Source organism: Drosophila albomicans, chromosome 3 (genome assembly GCF_009650485.2).
Source record: "Drosophila albomicans strain 15112-1751.03 chromosome 3, ASM965048v2, whole genome shotgun sequence".
NCBI lineage: Eukaryota > Metazoa > Arthropoda > Insecta > Diptera > Drosophilidae > Drosophila > Drosophila albomicans.
Genome location: NC_047629.2, coordinates 6,312,387 through 6,333,623, shown reverse-complemented (window position 1 = coordinate 6,333,623; position 21,237 = coordinate 6,312,387). Strand labels below are relative to the sequence as shown.

General features: G+C 37.0%; 3 protein-coding genes across 15 annotated transcripts; 1 reads left to right on the top strand and 2 right to left on the bottom strand.

Moving 5' to 3' along the window:
* Nucleotides 1–719: 719 nt before the first annotated feature.
* Nucleotides 720–9,667, bottom strand: LOC117568161 (EH domain-binding protein 1). 9 transcript variants are annotated; one of them, XR_007955047.1, is made up of 15 exons: nt 9,476–9,666; nt 8,405–8,751; nt 6,911–7,118; nt 6,669–6,850; nt 6,407–6,603; nt 4,901–5,741; nt 4,635–4,837; nt 4,104–4,477; nt 3,839–3,937; nt 3,392–3,715; nt 2,410–3,127; nt 1,859–1,955; nt 1,608–1,796; nt 1,270–1,548; nt 721–996 (listed from the first exon to the last, which is right to left on the bottom strand). XR_007955047.1 is itself a non-coding variant. In XM_052005684.1 (14 exons), the coding sequence occupies exons 2-14, from the start codon at nt 8,506–8,508 to the stop codon at nt 1,467–1,469; spliced, it is 3,552 nt and encodes a 1,183-aa protein (XP_051861644.1). In that variant the 5' UTR covers nt 8,509–8,751; nt 9,476–9,667; the 3' UTR covers nt 720–1,466. The 9 variants fall into 9 exon arrangements, 8 of the variants coding, with proteins under 8 accessions (XP_051861644.1, XP_051861645.1, XP_051861642.1 ...); XM_052005684.1 differs by having other exon boundaries at nt 720–1,548; nt 4,901–5,675; nt 9,476–9,667; XM_052005685.1 differs by having other exon boundaries at nt 720–1,548; nt 4,901–5,672; nt 9,476–9,667.
* Nucleotides 9,668–9,827: 160 nt separating this feature from the next.
* Nucleotides 9,828–13,226, bottom strand: LOC117568162 (polyadenylate-binding protein-interacting protein 1). Of its 4 annotated transcripts, none has more exons than XM_034248589.2 (4): nt 13,114–13,226; nt 12,855–12,996; nt 11,667–12,541; nt 9,828–11,399 (listed from the first exon to the last, which is right to left on the bottom strand). In XM_034248589.2, exons 3-4 carry the CDS (start codon nt 12,504–12,506, stop codon nt 10,530–10,532), a joined length of 1,710 nt encoding a protein of 569 aa, XP_034104480.1. In that variant the 5' UTR covers nt 12,507–12,541; nt 12,855–12,996; nt 13,114–13,226; the 3' UTR covers nt 9,828–10,529. The 4 variants fall into 4 exon arrangements, with proteins under 4 accessions (XP_034104480.1, XP_034104481.1, XP_051859673.1 ...); XM_034248590.2 differs by lacking the exons at nt 12,855–12,996; nt 13,114–13,226 and adding an exon at nt 12,637–12,801 and having other exon boundaries at nt 11,667–11,840; nt 11,940–12,541; XM_052003713.1 differs by lacking the exons at nt 12,855–12,996; nt 13,114–13,226 and adding an exon at nt 12,997–13,107.
* Nucleotides 13,227–13,433: 207 nt separating this feature from the next.
* Nucleotides 13,434–21,129, top strand: LOC117568159 (uncharacterized). Of its 2 annotated transcripts, XM_034248578.2 has the most exons (10): nt 13,434–13,748; nt 15,943–17,003; nt 17,077–17,197; nt 17,267–17,445; nt 17,500–17,750; nt 17,813–18,002; nt 18,072–19,722; nt 19,786–19,893; nt 19,969–20,115; nt 20,170–21,129. In XM_034248578.2, exons 2-10 carry the CDS (start codon nt 15,979–15,981, stop codon nt 20,854–20,856), a joined length of 4,359 nt encoding a protein of 1,452 aa, XP_034104469.1. In that variant the 5' UTR covers nt 13,434–13,748; nt 15,943–15,978; the 3' UTR covers nt 20,857–21,129. The 2 variants fall into 2 exon arrangements, with proteins under 2 accessions (XP_034104469.1, XP_034104470.1); XM_034248579.2 differs by lacking the exons at nt 13,434–13,748; nt 15,943–17,003 and having other exon boundaries at nt 17,191–17,206.
* Nucleotides 21,130–21,237: the final 108 nt, after the last annotated feature.

The following is a 21,237-nucleotide window of genomic DNA, read 5'->3' as shown; positions in this document are numbered from 1 at the left end:
TAATCGATGGGATCATGGACCAAAATGTTTATGTAAATATATTAAGAGACGTTATGCTGCCATATACTAAGGAGGAGATGCCGTTAATATGGACATTTCAGCAGGAAAATTATCCTAAATGTGGTAGCAAATTGGTCAAGGAGTGGTTTAACCAAGAAAAGATTGAAGTAATGCCATGGCCAGCACAGTCCCCGGACCTAAACCCCATTGAGAACTTATGGGAGGACATCAAGCGTTATGTTGCCAATAAATCCCCGACTTCTAAGGAGCAGCTTTGGCAAGTTGTGCAGGAGGCATGGGGCAAGGTTCCACTCAAACGTTGCAAGGACTTGGTGGACTCTATGCCACGTAGGTGTGAGGCTGTAATAGACAATAAAGGCTACACAATAAAATATTAAGTGAAAACAAAATAGTTATTTAATAGGATTAAGTTACTTAAAATTTTCAATATTTCAATGAACATCATAATGTGTCCTTTTTTGTTGTTAATTTTCAAACTCGTTAAAATATTAAAATTTGTGAGTTCATTAAAAATAAATACATTAAGCTGTTATAACTGGATTTTACTTAAAGTAGTATTTAATCGTAACTACTACTTCAAAAAACACAGTTGTATATGGACTTCGAAATCATCAAAAAGACTACAATATATGTAGTTTTCTAATTTTTTGTTTTAATTTGAAATAAAAACGACTGGTTCTGTTTTTGGGTGTATACTATTTACGCAGTTTAAGCATATTTATTTGCAATTTATTTGTAATTTTACATACATATCAAATTGTATTATTGAAAGGTTCATTTGGTTAAGAACTATTGTATTCCGATAATCGTAACACATATATAAATATAAATATTTTTGTAAGTAAACCACCATTAAATAGTCAAATAAGATTAGGGTAAAAACTAAATAAGACCAGTTTCTGTACAAAACATTTTTTTATAATATATATTCTTAGGGATGAAGCGTTTTCGTTTAGTGATTAACACATAAATAAGCTAAAATAAAATAAAAAATACTAGGTATAAATATAGTTCACAATTAGGTTGGGGGTCTTTGCATTGTTTTCAATTTGGAAAAAAATCTTAAAGCATGATTGCAAAAAAATCAAATGGCACAAAAAACAAATTTTGAGAATTTACAGATAGATTATTTAAAAAGTGTGGATTTCTTTCAATTTACATGATAATATATTGTTAATGTTGAATGTGTGAAATTTTTGAAATTTGCTTAGTGTTCTATCGGACGTTTCTTTTTGTCAAAATGTTTACCTAAGTATAACAGGTTCGTCTGTTGCATTTTTTTCCAACCCTTTTGCTTCCAGTCTGTAAGAGTTGTCTTACAAGAACTATTGCATATTCTCTGCTTTTTATGAGAACATTTACTTGCAGCGCCATTAAATGATGTAGATAACTACTTATTCGTCTATAGGTATCTCATTGTCTCCAGTCATTAGCGATAGTATCATCTATTGAATAACACACTTCTCTTTGCCTCCGCTAATGTCAACTTGCTCCAGTTCACGTGCAATTTCATGGTCATCCTCAATGCTGTTGTCAAATGAAAAGAATGAGTTCATGGAGTAGTATAATAAAAACCACATTCATACGCTATCTCTTGATTGTGCAAGTGCTGCACAAGTTGATCTCGTTTATCCACGATGGTCACCAGCTCTTCAAGCAGTAGACGCTCCTTTTCCCGTTGCACTTCTGTCTTGCGCCAGTCTTCAACGGATTGTGCCGCTCTCAGCTCCTGATTAAGCATGGTAAACTTACGTTCCAGATCCTTCTCTTGCTCTCTGAAATTGTACTCAATGGATTATAATGGATGCTAATTGAATACTCCAATATTTTTACTCACAGAATGTTTAGTTGCATCTGTCGGCGAAGCAGCGCGTTCTTCTTGTTGACAAGCGTGAACCATTGGGAAAGCAGCTGCTCCTCAGTTTCTTCCGTTTCTGTGAGACAAATTAAAAGACAATTTAGACACATTCCTCATACAATTGCTGGTTATTAAAATCTGATTAAGTGAAATGGTATTTAATTTTAAATATTATCCGTAATATAAGAAATAGTTTTGCAGATTTGCTGGTTAAATTTGTTCTCGTTGTCGTAGAGCGCTGACTTGTAATTATTTAATTACTATATTAGTGATATTTTGTCTAGTTTTTTTTTTGTTTGTGGTTATATTAAGGGTATTAAAACGCAGATCAAGGCTTTAACTCTATAATAAAAGCAACAATTTGACTGAATATGAACGGTTAAAAGCATGTACACTTAAAGAACAGACACACACATATGAAAGATTTGCAGGCGGGCAGCAGGCGTTAAAGCTATCGTGTCGTGCTATTTGCGGGCATTGCAAAAGCAGTTAACAACGTTATGCGGCCTTAAAGAGACACTCGACTTTACCACATAGGCCGCGCGAACGGGATCGTCGATGTTGATGATGGCCGTGCCTGTGACCGCCAATTCGATGCCGTCGCGAAGATGCTGCCGCATGGCCACTAGACGCCATCACCTGGGCATCATCATCATCGGCAAAATAGGGTTGCAGGTTATCACAGTAGGATTGTCGGGAGGACGCGGCACCCGGGGCAGAAGTGCCCAACAAATGGTTATAGGATTCCACATGATGCACATGGTGCGGTTGCTGATGCCGATGGCGATGGCAATGACGTTCATGTGAATGGTGGTGTTGCTGATATGTGGGCCGCATTAATGAACAGCTGTCATTCGTATTAACAAAGCAAGAAAGAGCTCTAGGCCGTTGCCGTTGTGGCTGCATCTCAATCACTTGACCCTCTCGTATCTGTGACATCTCAGTGCTGGAAGTGCTGCACGTGTCGCTAAGGGCATCCTCATCATCTTCGGTGCCCGTATCACTAATACCACTACCAAATAGACTATCATCGTCGGGATCAAGGAGCTTAATGCGTATAACGTCACCACCACCAATGCTATTGCGTATTAGCCTAAGAATGGGATTTGTACCCCTTTTATTATTACTTGGATTGCCGCCCATTACTGCCCGTAGCTTGGCCTCCAGACTGCTAGCCTTCTGGTCGATTGCCTCCTGTTCTCGCTCCAATGCCTCCAGCTCGGACTCAATGTACGTTAGCTTGTCGTTCTGTAAATAATTCAACAAATTAATATTTGTTATAGCATATTTCATTTGTTTGAATAATCTAATCTAATCTTTAACCTAATTTGTTTATTATTTTCTAATATATGTATTTAATTATATTATATTTGATTTGTTTGAATAATCTAATCTAATCTTTAAACTAAATTGTTTATTATTTTGTAATATATTTATGTATTTTATAATTTCACATTTAGTTTGCAACTGCTTAATCTCATTAATTTCAACAACAAGTGTGTCACTACTCACTCTCTTCTCGTGCTTTGGTGATATCCTGTCCACCACTGAATTGAAGGACTGCAAGGGACTGGCGTTGGCATCGCTTAATCTATGACTAGGACTCGTATGCTCGACTTTATCCCAACTGGGCGCTATCTTCTTGGCCGACACATCCACATAAGGTTCCCCGCCGTTGCCACTGCCATTGTGAATGGGGGAAATAGTGCGTTCAGGTGTATAGTTGAAACGCTTGAGTTTAGTTGGACTCGTTGGGCTGTCGGTGCCCGTTGATTTATTGCGTGTCTCCGAGATGAGCCTTCGTGCTTGCTCGCGCAGTCGTTGCTGTCTTTCCTCCTATTGAATGCCAACAAAAACATTAATGGTCAATTTTATAAAATATTATAGAAAAATAAAATATATAAAAAAATTGAGGCACATGCTGGCCACGCAAGCAAGCGGCGTCTCGTGTTTACTTACATCGTTCGCATCACTGCGCTCGTTCGATTTGGAAATTTTAATTTTTTCCATCATCAGCTTAGCTTTTTCGCTCATTTCTTTGTGGCGTGTTATAATTCGCTATGAAAATAATAAATAAAGAAAACAAAATAACAAAAACAAAAGCAGAAGCCAAAGCCGAAGCGCAGGCGCCAAATTAAATAATATATAATAAATCAAACAAAGGAAATAAGCAGGAAACAAAGCCAAAACGAAATAATCATCAACCGCAGCAGTTCCAACTTACGTTTGTAGCATTGGCATCCAGCGAGGCAGGTGACAGTGGCTCCTTGACAAACTTCTGGTGCATATCTTCGGGAGTGTCGCCAGAACCATCAATAGTGGGTGAGGATTTGTTCGTCTGCATGGCGTTGATCGAGTTCTTTTCCTTTGTCGGGGACAACACTTTGCCAATAATACTCTTTGAACTTGTCAGTATAATGTTTTTGACATCCTTTTTACTGTTCGGCGACAACTGTTGCTGCTGGTTAATAATCTCGTCGTCCAATGAGTTCTGATGCAATAGCTGTGTTTTCAGGTGCGAGAAGTTGATAAGATTCTGCGACAAATTGTCCGACTTGTAGTTGCCAATCACATAGCTCGACTCATCGGATGTTTGACCTGCATATTAGAAAGGAATTACACTTTTTTCAACAGATTCAATTGTTTATCAAACATTCATTGCACGGAATGTCCAGATTAAGAACTTAGATAAGTGATGGTAGGAGAAGTAGGACAATTTGACATGGAGGTTTGCTATTGTTACTGTACCACATACCAATCTGTTCAATTTGCAGCTGTTTGCCAGTGAAGTGAGCTCGTAGTTGATGCAAATATGTCATGACTGCCAATTTATCCGGCACTGTCAGCAGATTCATGTCACGGGGTTCGATGACACGTGGTATGCCGAGTGTCTCCGCTGCATCGAAGGCGATGCGGCAATTGCCTACTACGTCATGCGCACTTAGTTTTGACATGTCTCTAAAGAGGGGAAAATTACAATCAATCTGTTACATTGCTACAAATAAACCTTTCACTACTCACATCAAGTGGGGCATAAAGTGATGTATAATGGCGCAGAAGGCCATGCCGTTGCGCCAGCTGGTTGTCAGGTTTGTAACCTTGACATTGGGATAATCTTTGGTTACCTCTTTGCACCACTCAAGCAAATCTTGACCCGGCGTGTTATCCTTTAACAAAATCTTCTCGACCGGTTTCAGGCTATTTGACGTGTTTGTCGCACTCTTATTCGTTGTCATGTTATTGACGGCAGGCGTGGACTCGTAACTCTTCTTCAAGTCCAACGGTTGCAGCTCGGATCGCTTGGCAGTGACAGCAGCATTCGATGAGTTCTTGATGGGCTTTGGTTGTGGCTCTGGGTTAGTGACAGCGACAGCCACAGCTTCCGATGAGTTGCTGTTATCGCTTGTCTTTGTTATGGTGGGAGGAGTGAGGCTTAAGACTGCTGTAGACTGATCCGCATACGAATTCGAGTTCGAGTCGACGCCACTCACATCTTGCTTGTCAAAATTAAGGGCTCGACTCGAGGTATTCGTCTTGACTTTGCCCGTTGCTGCTGTGGTTGGTGTCGGAGCTGGTTCGACGGGAGTGGAGGTGCGAATCTCATGGAATCTATCATGGTTTTGGGGCTTCAATACAGCCTTATCTTCGGCCATTACTTTGGTTGGGGTAGTGAGAGCAACTGGCTCAGGATTAACACTAGCACTTGGAGTCTTCAGGGACTCATCCGACTCGACCACTTGATTCTTGGTTGGGAGCAGATCCGTCGTCTCCGCTTTGCTTTCACGATCATCTGCTTCTAGTTCAAAATTTAAATGATTATATGACTCGGCCAATGGAGTTGGATCTTCGGATAACGAAGGAACTACCGACAACAACAACATCGAAAGATAGATACATTTTTGTGTGTGTGGCATGTGGGGGCAGAGTAGAGTGTCGTATTGGAGCACATATAAATGAATAAAAAAAATAAAAGAAAATGTTTTGTCAACATATTTTAGTATAAATATTTGCAATGAACCAAATACATAAACTAAGAATTCATATGTGGATTTTACAGGCTATAACTACAATACGTAAATACATTTACTTTTAATTGCCAATTTGAATTTTCAAATATTTAAAATTATTGTTCAATGCGTTTCACGTTCATTGAATTAAGACTAAACATATATTTTAAGACTGATTTTGGGTAGAATACCGTAAAGAATATACCTACTATATACGATAATTTTCAAAAATATATACGTAAATTATTAAATACATTTTTATCAAATTACGAGTTGGAAGTTTTAAATTAGGAAGAATAAGAATACAATTTGAATTTATTTTCATTCTCCGAAAAGTATGCAATGTAAATTTATGTGAAATAGGAATTTGAGAAAGATTGGTATAAATTTGTAAATACTACAGATATAATGCGTATATAAATACAGTTATAAGAATACTTGTTTTGTAGCTAAACTAATCGAATAGTTATTACATTAATACATTTGTACAACACAAAATAGAAGCATTTGAAGAACTCACCACTTATTGGCGTTGGCACATCAATGCAACCATTTAAGCTAGTTGTCATCATATTCAACTGTTCCGTGAAATCGTACAAGTTATCGGATATATCTCCAGAGTTCTCCAAGTCGGGAATATCTTCCAGGTCGTCAAGTGGTGCCACATCACAGTTGTTCACCGACATCAATGAGACAATGCTCTGCATGTCCTCATCACTGCAATGTCAATTCAAAATGGTTAACTCAGCTATTTGCTTATTGAGTTAAGTTGAAGTGCTCACGTTGCTTTTCCCTCGCGCAGGAACACACAACTGATTGTCAAGTCCAAGACAGCTGATGTTATTTTCCGGGAAACGGGCTTGAGGGTCAATGGGAAACTCTGCTGCGTTGATTCAATACTTGCGTATTTACGCATATTGATATTTGCATTAGCCAGCACTCGTTTTTTGCCCAACATTGAAATCTAAAAGTTTAATTCAATACCATCTTCAACTGACAAATACAAATTTCATTCAAGTCTTACATCTTCGATTACGAATGTCCAGTCTTTATCTTCAAGTTCGTGTGTGCGGGGATCCTTGAATAAAGTCACGGATATAGAGTGATTGTCGGGCACAGGCCACGATATATTGCCCACCAGCGGGTTCATCATATCGGGTTCCCATGGTAATGGTGCGCTGGCCACACGTCTCGAACGCCTCGTCCACACGACGGATAGATTTGAAGGTCGCCTGCGAAAGAAAGAAAACAAATTAATTTCGCTTTTATTGACAAAAACGGAATCGAATGCAAGCTAGAAAATACCCTTGGTTCTTTAACTACAAATTTAAAATTCCTTATTCAACATCAAAGCTACACTTTCAGTTATAACTAGACTTGTATCTGGATATTTTCTACCACCATATTATGGATATTTGCAAAAAAAACTTCGTCTAAAGCAAAAAACTTCCAAGAACCACGGATTGAAAGTTTCTATGGAATATCTTTTGGAATATTTTACTTTTACGTACTTAACTAAATGTTAATTGCAAGTGTTTTATATATAGACATATACATGTTAAAAATAGGAATGTTTTTATAAGAACTATGAAGACAATGCTATAGCAAAATCTACAAAATGTACGAAAAGACAAAAAAATTCAAAGAGTAGCGAATTCCACACTTTGTTTTTATCTTGGATCTCTGCCTTGCCCTGTTTGTTTTGAACGAAATAAATTATATATAAATGTATTTGCTTATATAATTTGCGTCGTCAAATTATATTTAAGAGACGAATGTATATAGAAAGACATTAAGAGATAAAACAGAACGATATAGTGTACAGAAACAAGAAAATATACTTTTCTTTAATGGTCAATGTACTTGTGACAATATATATAGCTATATACATATACATATGTGTGTATTCACTTGTACATAATATATATTGTATTAATTTGTTCAAAAGCATAAAAAAGCAAAAGCAATTCAAATAGGCCTTAAATATTAACTTTTTATACAGTTAACTAGCACTAATATAATATTTACAAAATCAATTTCCAATTAGGAAACGTGTTCAAGTATATATTATATTTTATAAGTAATCATGCGCTTCAGCTACATTTTGAATGAAGACTTCCGTTTCCGCTGGTTGAAGTCAAGCTCAGAACTGAACAGATAATTATGTGTACTTATTTACATATTATTGTTCTCATGGGGATTTCTGCTATCACTTGTGGAAACTGCTGTTGATAGGGTTTAACTTATGTAGTGTACATAAGTATTATAAATTGCATTAGTAACTGCTGCTTAGTCATTAAACGTCCCTTGTTTTAATATAAATACATTTTAAGGCATAAGGCATATTGTTTATTAATAACTACAGAAATAAATCGATTGTTGTTTGAAAACAATTACTAAAAACCACGAAAATACGGGTGGGTGATTGTACTTCTATTGAATAAATTATTAATCTGAACTGAACCGAAAAGAACAGGAAATAAAAATGGAAAAATGGGAAAATAGGAAAGCAGCTTACCACTTGGCGGTGGTCTCCAGTCGGAGGTCATGATAGGAGACGGTGAATTGGAACTTTGCAGCACGTTTGTTAACCCGCTGTAAGCGTTTCCACACGCTTCCCATGGCGATCCAAAAGAGCCTTAACTTTAGGGCTCAGATTGTTGGTGTTGTTGGTTGAGTTTTGTCGAGGTTAGCTATAGTTAGCTATGTAATATGTTTAAGGCACGAACTTGTTGCAGTTTCGTTGATTTTTGGTCTATTTACTTAAACACTACTTTAAATTTAATCACTGTAATCTATATGTCTTTCGTTTATTTTAAAGCTGTTATCTTGGACAAATATTATTGTTCGTCAGAAAAAACACCGCTGTAATGTAGTAAAAAATAAACATTTTTATTAATTTCACATTGCATTAATAACACGCACGTTGATATTATTTATTGTATAGGGTATTACAATTTTCTTCACTTATTGACAAACTCTCTCAGCCGGTAAATTATTGTACTTTAGGGTTGATTGCATAGAAAGACACACTACCAATAATACTTTTATCTCGCACGTTATGTTTAACTCGTATTTACTTAAGATAGTATTTTTAATACTTTGACAGACACACAACATAGATATTTATATTGACGCGCGTGTGCTTATTTATGTATGTGTGTGCATCGATCAACTTCGCGTCGGCTTTGTTTGCAAAATCTCTCACTCTTTCGCGACAACACTATAATGCTTTGATGTTTTCTTGTCTTTTATAGAATACCAATACTTGCGTACATTTGTAAATATATATGCATATGTATTCGATGATACGTACGTATGTATATTTACACAACTATGTATGTCTGTAAGAATACACATTATGTGACCTTTATGTGTCAGCTTGTTGTCTTTTCACTTGCTCTTCTTGCTTCTTCAATGAAACATGGAAAATATCTTATAATTTCTGTTTGTCTGCTTGAGCGATGTATATACACAAATGCTTATATTGTGTTTGTATGTGCGTTGTTGTTATATTATCATAATCAACGTTTATGTACTTTTATTTAAGTAGTTACACACACTCGTACCTACACATAGACAAACATACATATATATCACCACAATGACATCACGCTCACTTTGGAGCCAAATTTTATTCTACGCGTTCATTTTGATGTGCCATTGTCCAAACTACACCTTGAAGCATTTATTTCACTTTCAACACTGTTATATTTATTTTAATCCAATCATTTTCAATATTAATTTGACTTTGCACTTCTTGCTTGGATCCCAAACAGAACGCAAAATGAGTAAATGGAACGCAAAGACTATAACAAAACGCAAAGACGAGAATATATCGATACACATATCGATAGTTTTCGATTACATGTTCGTAGTTGTACAAGTGCGGCAACTTCCTGCCCGTTAAAATGAGTCATTTCAGTCAAAACGAGAATGTATTTATTTTGAACGCAATCGTAATTCATTGGTTTATTTATATATTTAAATCGTTTTCGTTTAATATTAATTACAATTAATTAAAAAATTAAGCGTGGCTGTTGTTTTTAGATTTATATGATCAGGAGAATGCTGTTTGTTTTTTGTTTAAATTGAATGTGTTGCAGTAATGAATCTACATATATAATGGGATGTGCAGTTGGCTTGTGAATACTATGTGTACGATATTTTTTTTCTAAATGTGTTTCGTGTTGTTGTTATGCACCGGCGTGGCAGAGAGGCAAAAGAAGAGACTTAAAAAAAATTTAATTCAAAACTCTATAGACCAGCATTCTTTTGAATGTGCCGCTAAACAAAATTTGAAAATACACATTTATATTAGATAAGGACATAAATATGTTTTCTTTGCATGTAATACAAAAAGAAGTAAAGCATTGATGCGATATATCACAAATAATGTTTAACCAATTAAACAAAAAAAAAATAATAAAATTACTTTTCGGAACGATATAACTGAAAGTAGTACAAACTACACAACTAAGAATTTATCAAACATTATATTGAAAGACGAAAAGTGGTGCATACTTTAAGATAACCCTGCTTTTCATTTTCTTGCCTTCCTTCTGCCATACCATATAAACAGCACACCACATACCAACCACACTATTCTTACACACACGCACATATATATATGTATATAAAATCTAAGATTTTTTGTTTGCCTGCGATTGTTTGCCTTGCTTGCAAAAGTCCTTGTATGCACGCTCAGTCTCTTCGTCCATTTCTGGGTCGAGGTCCAATTCATTATCTCTGACATCAAAATCATCGCCGTCGCTGCCGTTATTTTCATCTTCCGCAGCCAGAAAATCACTTTCCTCGGCCGTAAGCTCACGTCCATCGGGTCCATAAAACACAGGCTCATCGCTCAAACGTGGTGGCTCTGGTGGCTTGGCTGCATCGCCATCCTCTCCACCCAGAGCATTTAAGACCTTGCGGCCCCAATTGTTCTGCTGCAAAGCAATCACATTGGCAGCCATAGCGTATTTTCCCGGCGACTTGGCTTCAATCGCCTGAAGTGAAGCAATAATAACGTGCATGTCTTGTTGGCAATCAGCACTCAGATCATAACCGGCCAGCTTTAAGGTCTGGCAAATACAGCGCACATTCTCAGCACTCTCGCAGGCCAAGAGTTTCCGCAACGAGTAGACGATATTCACAGCAATTAGCTGAATGCGAGCGTCATCATCGCCACGTAATTGCATATAAAGTTCGGCGAGAAATAGTGCAGTCTCTCGCACCTTTTGCTGCTGCTCAACCGATTGCATATACTTGGTTACTTCGGCCTGATGGTATTCAAGCTTGCACTTTAGCAATGTATGGAATAAGGAATCCTGCTTGAGATTCAGCATATGCAAAAGATTGTACAATTTGGCGCCCATGTACCGAAAATTAGGTTGCTCAATTGATTTCTCAAAAATATCCTCCATGGCGATCGAGAGCACATAGTTGTTGCTCTCCATACCATCAAAGATGGTTAGGAAGCGTGATGCAATTGTATCGAATTGTCCGGGATTCTAGATAAAAATAAACAAATAATTTTACATTTTCATTTAAAGTCTTGGTATACGTATAAAAGGTGGAGAAGTCTTTTTTTAAAGATAGGATTATAGCAAGGTTTTATAGCTAATAGTAGTTATAGTAGTTCAAGCTGAAGCTATTAAATTCTATTAAAATTGTTCAGAAAAGTATGTGAAAGAGATGATTGCACCTATCAATATTAAGAGCAATCTCTACCTCTAATACGTATAACAATTGAAAGCTCGTTCGAGAGGCTTACACACCTGGTTAAGGCAATGTATTACAGTATCAAGATATTCCAGAGCAATCGTCTCCATATCGGGATGAGATGCAGCCGAAGAAGAGGACGCTGCAGCCGATGATGTCGATGCTTGTGGCTGCTGTTGTTGTTGTTGCTGCTGTTGTTGGTGATGATGGTAATATGGCGGCTGCTGCGGCTGTTGTGCAATTTGTTGGAATGAATTATTTAAATGCGTATGACGTTGAAATGTCGATTGTGGTTGTTGTGTGTGCTGTTGGTGTTGCAGTGTTTGTACCTGCTGCTGCTGTTGTTGCGGTTGCTGATAGTAATTGCCCACCGCACCATTATGAGGCGGCTGCTTCCCAAAATATAAACGAGTATTCACCGAATTCGATAGCTGCTGCATCTCATTGTTAAACGATTGATTCTGCTGGTGGTGGTTATAGTTTTGTTGCTGATGCTGATGTTGATGCTGCTGCTTATAGCCATTCATATAACGTTGCTGATGCGGTTGTTGTGCGTATGGTTGATTTTGATATTGCTGTTGCTGCTGTGCTGGCACCCGCTTGTCCATAGTATTAGGTACAAACACATTTGCGGTCACTGACAGTTTTGACGGCATGTTTGCGTATCTGTTCTGCATATCGTTCGGCGGCTGTGACGTAGCTGCATAATTTAGAGCTGGTCCAGCTGCATATGGTCCGCCAGTTGGACCGTAGCCCACATTGACAAAATCATGAAATGCTGGCTGATCGAGTGGCTGCATTGCGGCAGACATTTGTGGTGCAGAACCCGCTCCAGGATTCGGTCGGCGCAATTGCTTGTATTGATCCTCGGGTTCGAAGGGTGCACGGCATGACATTGCGGTAGCTGCAGCGGCGTCGGCAGACTCAAAAACTATACAAGAAATAAGGCGAATAAAAAAAGAAAAAACGTATCTAAATTGAATGGTGGACATCATCAGTAGAGAAGCAATTAAAAATGCAAATCACATTTCTGTTCCGTTTCGGTTACGTCGAGAGTCGTCGCTAATTTGTCCAATGTAGCCGCCGACATTTTGTTTCCCTCGTTTCACAGAAATTAATATGTACTTTTTTATTTTTTTTTTATACAGAATTTGCACAACGTTCGTTTGCAGCACAAATATTGATTACTGGCAGCATTTATTTATGCTCAGCACTTATGGTTTTAGATTATTTTCATTGCCTACCTTAATTTTCGTTCAATAATTTTACGTATACGTCGAAGCTATTTTTTTCTTCTTTCGTCTTGCTTGCGTCGTCACCTTTTTCAGCCAATTCAACTTTCTTTTCCTTTTTAGCAGTGCTTTCAACGAATATCAATTTATGTACCTGGATTAATTAAACGTAAAGCCTTAGTAGACACTCGCATACATGCGTATTATAAGAGGATCTTGTAAAGGGCACAATATTTTTGGATATTTCACAAGCAGTTCAACCTTTTTTTACCTTTCGACAAATTTGTTATAAAAAATTGCGATTGACTTGTTTTCACCGCGACAACTACACAGGGATGCTAACGGAACGCTATCGATAAAAGCATGGCTAGTATACTAAATGTGTATTTTGTCAAATCATTCTCGATAATCACAAATTGTAATTTCAAAGATGCAAGCAAAATTAAGTTTTAATAATTTAATATAATTAAAATAAACTTAAATAAAGATTTCTCCGCTTAATAATATTCCCAAAAAAAGTGTTAGTATTTTTGCATTGCAAATGTAATATTTTTGCCGCAGTTTGGTCACATGGTCACAAGCGAATCTTGTCGATACAATTTATAAACAACAACAATGCGAATATTGCAGATCCAGTTCGCATACGATTCAAGTAGTTCAATTCAATTAATGAAACGGTGTATTTAAATAAAAAATAATGCTGAAAGATAAATATGTGCATTAGTAGTGTCTATTAAGTGTTGAAATAATAAAGAGTGCAATATCAAAAACATATATGTATTTTAGAAATGAGTGACATTGTGCCTGCGTGTGTGTGTGTGTTCCAGTGAAATTATGTGCAATGCATGTTCGTACTTGAACAATTCTTTTCAAATACAGTGTTGTTGCAGTATTTAAATACATTGGGTGAGTATCTTGTGAATACAACCGCAAGCAAAGCTAAAAATCACAGTGGATTCGTACATTCAAATACCTGCCGCAAATACATTAATAAACCGCATGTGTATATTGCTCATTTAAAAATATACAAGTTCATCGAACTCTGGCTTATTAGCATATACAGTTAAAAAAAAACTAATAAGCGTGCATAATACATTTTGTAGAATAAGTGCGTATTCAATAGCTAGTACATATGATTGTATGTGTGTGAGGCAATAAAACTACTAAGTGGTTACAATAATGACATCTCCTCTTGCTCAAGGCACCCGCACTTACATATACTTCTCCATGCATTTGTGTGCATCTACATATATATCCACATGCTTTTGTTTACATATATATGGGAACATTTACTACATATAAAGGAATTGCGTTATCTTGTTGTGTATAAAACTTCATTCTTTTTAGTTTTGTTTGTGCGTTGATCATGACTAAACCGCCAATTGATATGTTCTAATCTTTGTCGTTCGATGTTGAGTCACCTTCGGGTCGTGCTTGACCCCGTGTAACAATTTTGGTTGTTCACGGTAGATCTTAACTGACTTTTCCTTTTACATACATACATCTGTTTTATTCGTCATGAGTTGTTTTTGTTTCTTCTCGTTTTATGTATTATACCCGTTGCCTATAGGGTAGAAGGGTATAATAACTTTGTGCCTACAGGAAAGGTATGTAACATTTAGTAAGATACATCTTCGACCCCATAAAGTATATATATTCTTGATCAGCATCAACAGCCGATAATGTCCGTATGAAATATTGGATCTCAGATTATAAATATTATAATTTTTGCCCGCAAGTTAAGTTTAATTCAATTAGAAAAAAATCGATTACCAAGTGTATTTTTGGTACAATCATAATGACTATAGAGTCATTATAATTCTTGAAAATTTGGTTGCGGTCGAATAAAAATGATAGAAGTTATTTAAGAAATAGCTGCAAATGTAAACAAGTCAGATAGCTACAGTCGAGTGTGCTCCACTGTGAGATACCCGCTACCCATTTTGAATAAAAGCAAAATATTACGGTATTATTTTCGAAATATACCGAAAATGTTTTCGACAGCATTTGTTATGTTTGCACGAAGATCAAGTTTGTTTCAAATTTCCGCCCCCGCAAATCAACAAAAATCGTATTTTGGTGTATACAATAATTACAATACTACTTATGATTCCTGAAAATTTGGTTGCGATCAGATAAATATTGTCAATGTTATTAAAGAAATACTTTTATATGGGCAAAAACGTCTACTTACTAAGGGTCTGAATTGCTTTGGCTATGGTATATTTTGAATATGGTACTATATCGATATAACAAATATACCGCTTGGTATATTTTAGTATTTTGTAGTATTTTCGGCATATTTTGAAAATAATACCGGAATATTTTGCTTTTATTCTAAATGGGTAGCGGGTATCTCACAGTCGAGCATACTCGACTGTAGCTTTAACTCAGCACTGTTTTGGTTTTATTCAAACTGGGTAGCGGGTATCTCACAGTTCAGCAAATTCGCCTGTAGCTTACATGTTTTGTTTTTACTGATCTTGTTGTGAGGCTCTTATGACTTGATCATGTGTTTTGTAATACAAAAAAATCGTTTTTGTTGTGCTTCACATAAAATATTCGTGAGAGCTATAATCAACTAAAGCCAATCCGTTATAAGTGATTAATACTCTCATTCTGATTTTCACCATAAAAAATGATTCTTCGATTAGTAAACCTCTCGAAATTATCAGAGCAATTTTCGATTCCCAAACATACCTAATCTATTTGTAATAATAAGAGTTTCAACTCTGATTTCACAATGGAAAATGTTTCTTCAATTCACAAGCTTTATTAAATCCAAATAGAATATTCTTAGTCTTACTTTGGATTTCATAAGATAAGCGAGCATTTGACAATCAAATTATATCTCTATATCTCGTCTCGTTGTTGACAGTTATGTAGAAAATAATAACTTAACTCAACGATGGCCTTGCAGTTCATACTAAATTCAACTAATGACTGTTGATAATATAATAGCTTGAGTTAACCACATAAAAAGCTATAAGAATTTAAAAATCGAAATTTCCACAATGAAGTCATATGAAATATTAAACAAAAGCATAAAATAAGTTTCATTGCACACGTAATTATAAATATTCGAGTTCACTCTTCACAGGTTAACATATTCGGATTTCGGATATTTTCATCCAGAATGAGCTCTGTTAATGGAAGAGAGCTGAAACATTGCTACAGGGACATTTTCCCAGTTTTTTTTGTAGATTTCAAAAAAGACTTTGATTGCAAGGATGTTGAGCTACCATTAAGAGACATACTTACAAAAAAAGAGGTCGATGAAATTATTAAATCGCCACCCAAATATCAAATATATCACTTGTTTTGGACATTGCGAAACCAATCCATTGAGGTCGTGGAAAAGTTCGTTGAGAATGAAATTAATAAAGCCGACTATGGCTTTCTTATGTCAGCCATTAAGGACGAATCTTGCAATCCAAGTGCGAGCACTGAGAATTACATCAGCGAGCGCGATCGTCTTTATAACGATAATCAAAAGTTTACCAAATATAATGTGCCACGAATTGAGCCATACTTGGAGTTACAGAAGGCATTGCTGGACCTGAGGCCATCACGTAACGTGGCTGTTCAAGGAGTCCTTGGTTCTGGGAAGCGATGGCTAGTCCTCGACGTTTGCTCCTCTTACGAGGTGCAGCGGAAAATGGACTTTCGCATATTTTGGTTAAATGTTCGCGACTGCCGTTACCCCGAGAATCGTTTGGAAATGCTTCAATCATTTCTTCATCAAATTGCGCCTAGCCTGCGCATTAATTGTGATCAAAGCGTTGCTGTTCACATCGAGCGAGTGAAAGCCGAGCTCCGACATATACTGAAGGATAAGCCATTCAAGAATTGTCTGCTTGTGTTGCTCAATGTTCCCAATAAGGAAACGTGGAAGGCCTTTAATTTAGGCTGCAAAATCCTGGTGACGACGCGACACAAAAGTGTTGTCGACTATCTATCGCCTGTGACCACCACTCACATCAGTCTGGAAGATGCACTTACGCCCTGCGAGACAGAATCACTGTTTGGAAAATATCTGCCTTTGGTGTCTCAAGAAGCACTGAGGGATCTAAGGAACGCGCCAAAGACAAATCCACTAAAACTTAGCGTCATCGCAAGGAACATACGTGATGGCATGTGTACCTTAGACAATTGGAAAAAGTAAGTAAGCATTATGTGATTAATATTATCAAGAAATAATCATAATTTTCCTTTTATTTTTTTTAATGTGCAGTATAATTACCTCCGAATTGGCGACCATCATCGAGAACTCTCTTAACGAACTAAAAGCGTCCGACAAGGAGCGTTTTGAAAGTCTTTTTATCTTTCCCAAATCTGCTCACATACCAATCAAAGTATGTTAAGTAAGCAAATCAATTTATAAATTTCATTCACATAATAATCAATCTTTTGTGATTTTCCAGCTTTTAGGTCTGATTTGGTCGGTTCTTGATCCAATGACGGTTGTGAATGACTTTTACAAATGTTCGTTGGTCGAAAAACATTCAGATCAGACAATAACGTTGTCGAGCATCTATTCAGAGTTCAGCTTACCCATTCCGAACGCAGATGCACTTAACAAAAAGATTGTCGATTTTTATGAGTAAGTCTTTAATATTCTCTGATAATTATCTTTGTTATAGAATCTTTTTTTTAGTATACCACGATTGATTGAACAATGCAACGATACGAATCTGCCAAATTTAGACTGTTATTTTTATAGCCATATCGGACACCATTTAAGCAAAGTTAGCAATAAAATCGAACGAGTCAAACTATTTCGCATGATCTATCTGGATTTTCGATTTCTGGAGCAAAAGATTCGAAGCGATAGAACACCGTGGAATGCTCGCGGTTCCATTTTACATACACTAAACACCCTTAAGTGTTTCAGGGATGAAATTGTTGGTGAGTCAAGTTAAACACATATTGAATGCTTTAGTTTCATTCTTTTCTTTAATTGCATTTAGATAATGATAGTCACTATAGAGATCTATTGAATGATGTGTTAGTCTTTCTAACAAAGGCGGAAGAAAAGCTGATCAGTTCCCCATTTACAAGTCTATTGCGAATTGCCTTGATGTCGGAGGAAGGTCCAGTGCATGACGAGGCGTTGCGGCAGGTTCGACGATTTCCTGATTTTGTGTGGTTTACCGAACAGTAAGTTTATAATATAATTTACAATTTGCTCAACTATCTCGAGTAATAGCAATCTTTGTTATATTTCAGTGGTCGCTTTCATCAACATCGGGAAATCATCAATTTGGGGCAGCATGAGATTCGTCATGCCGTTTATTTGGACGACGACTATTGCTTGATGGCCCTTAGCTCGCAACAACTGCTGCTAACGGATGTATCGCTGGCTGGCGATACAACCCGTTTGCTGAGTGATGAAAATGATCCCAGTGACATCATCGAGATGCGAGTGTTTAACAAGCAATTACATTTGCTGACTTTACATAAAAATGGTAGTCTGAAGCTTTGGTCTCTGAAGGAATTGCTGCCACCACGAGCGGAATGCGGCAGTTGTCTAGCGGTCCGACCACCCAGACTAGCTCAGGTGCCTAAACATTCGAAACCTCATTGCTACGAGCAATTGGTTAACACCGCTATCAAGCGTTTCACCGGCAGCAAATTCATATCAGCTTTCTATTTGGACGAAAATGTGCGTGCTGGTGATTACTCAATTCAACTCCATGTGGCTTTTGACGACGGAGACTTTTGTATATTGAACTGGGCAGATAGGGATAGGAAATTCGTGAAATCGCAAACACCAATACTGCTCACAAAACAGAAGGATGTGCGATATTTTTCGAAAATATTCAATCGCTTCTACGTTGTGTGGTCAGATAAATGCAATTTAACCTTTTGGAATCTGAAAAATGCATCAAATGAAACGGAACAAGAATACGCGCCACCAAAGCAAAAGGCCCTCGCCATGGAAAAGTACATGGAGCGATTGGATGATGGCACCCAATACACTATTCTAATGATAATTTATCAGTGTAGTGTATGGCGATTTAAATTCAAGCACGCCGAGTATGTGGAAAATTTGAATTCACTGGAGGTGGAAGCATTGCCATTTTCAGAAACGATACCGGCAACTATAACCTGCGGCAAGCTATCAACGGATGGTCGCTACCTCATCCTGGGCACTGAGGAGGGTCTAGTTGTCTATGATCTGAAATATCCATATTCATTGTTGCGCAGCAATGTCAGTGAACGAATAGTTTGTGTGGATGTGTACGATCTGAACGAATCCATCCTCAAGTACATTGTACTTTGTGGCGCTAAGGGAAAGCATTTTGTGCATGTGCATACGCTACGTAGCAAAGAAACCGATACAATCACCTGGATGCATCATGTGGATGAGAGTGATGACCAATTGAAAGACCGCAATACGATGGGACGCGCACATCTTTACCTGCACCCGCTTATGGAAAGGTCTGATGATGGTACAGTGTATGTTGTTGATTCGAGGATGCGAATTCACCAAATTCAACCGTTAGAAAGACGCTCCACCCGCCGGAGCAGTGTTGCTAATTGGTCAACTATCGTAGCACCCCACATGGAATGTGGAAAGTACATCACAGCATTATCTGTGAGCAAAGACGGAGACATTTATGGCGGTTACAATAATGGTGATATCATCAATATTACTAAAAATGAAACACTGTTGAGTGACGACCTCAAGAGTTCAGTTGACTACCTCAAAGAAATTGAATCACTAAAACTGATTGCCTCCTGCCGCGATAGCTGCCAAACTGTAATTTTTTCGCTCTCTATTCCTGATAATAGAATTAATTTCGACTTTTACACTATATACGCTCGACTCTTCCATGACGACTTTTTGCTTTTATTTACGGATTGTGTTGTGTTTGTAAGTTTAATAACTGATAACTGATATACATTCTGATTATTGTGTTCTCTATTATCTTCGTAGTATATGGATAAATCAGATTCAATTAATATATGTTTTGAACAAACGTATGAAGCATTTTATCTGAAGGATGATATTCTTTATTTGGCTTTTGGAGATGGAACATTACAGGTTAGCAATCATTGTTAAATTAATTTTGCGATCATATTGGTAACATTATTAAAATGAACTTGTTATTGCTTTCAGATTTACAAATTTTATGTTGACAAGAATAGCCTCTGTAAAAAATGTATGTGCAAGGAGAATTTAAACAATCCCAGCCAAATTCGACAATTAACTGCATCAGATGACGGTGAATTGATTGCCCTTGGCTTGGAGAATGGAATCATTGAGGTAAAAAAATCATTTGATTATTATTTATATTATTAAAAACTATTCTTTTTTCAGCTTTATAGTTACGACAAACATCGCTTACAACTGATTTACTCCATAAATCAGGGCTGCGATACCCAATGCAATATTAGACAATTGCGTTTCTCTCCTTGCAAACAGGTCCTGATAAGCTGTGGGAAACAATTATGTTTTTGGAGCGTGAAGTATATGCGAAATAATCAGGCGATTCCAGAAGTTCGCAGCATGCGCCATAGTCACTACAATCCACCTAAAGTTCAGTCCAAAGGGCGTGAAGAGGTAGATGCGGCGCGCTTCATGGATATATCTGATGAGCAAATAGTTATGGATCAACTGGCTCCACAATACGAGCTTGTTCACGCTGCAGAGGACAGATTCAGTGTTTGGGCGCACAAAAGGGGCAGCGATAAACTGCCAGAACTTTTGGCGTGCATTAAATTTGTAGGCAATGAAGCTAGGCGTTTCTATACAAGTCCCGATTTCACCCAATTTTATGTGATAGACAACGAGAGTGTATTCTATCATCTAAAAGTATTGGAGTTTCATGGAGAGCTGAAATCACCCACACAGTCTTTACGCGTTCTTGATGATGTTGTGAGTGCCCGTCAAACTGAGCAAAAGGAACCGCTTGATTTTATCGATCAAAATAATGAAGAGGATGATGGTGTCGATGTAGTCGGCAGTGGCCATACCCTGCCCCCCATTCATTCGGATCCGATTTGACGCCAAGAGTGCGCCAATAGTCGTTGGCGTACAGAGCATGACAAGGCATTTTCAGACTTTCCGTGTTTAGGATTATTGTTATATTACTTAGTGATATTAGTTCTGCATTGTATTAACTCAAATACATGAATATCCATTTAATTTTTCCTGTGCAATAGAATGTAAGTTATTAAAGTGCGGATTAAAATCTATTTTTATAGCTAGAACCCATGTAAACCAATAATATTAAAATTTTTTATATGTTTTTAATAAATAAGAAATATACAGATTTTACTATTGTATTAAAATTTTTTCACGGCATTGAAATGGTATGTATTACTACCTCCAGAAGAAGCTTGACTAATATATTTTTTTGGGAAATAAATTCGTATTGGAAAATGA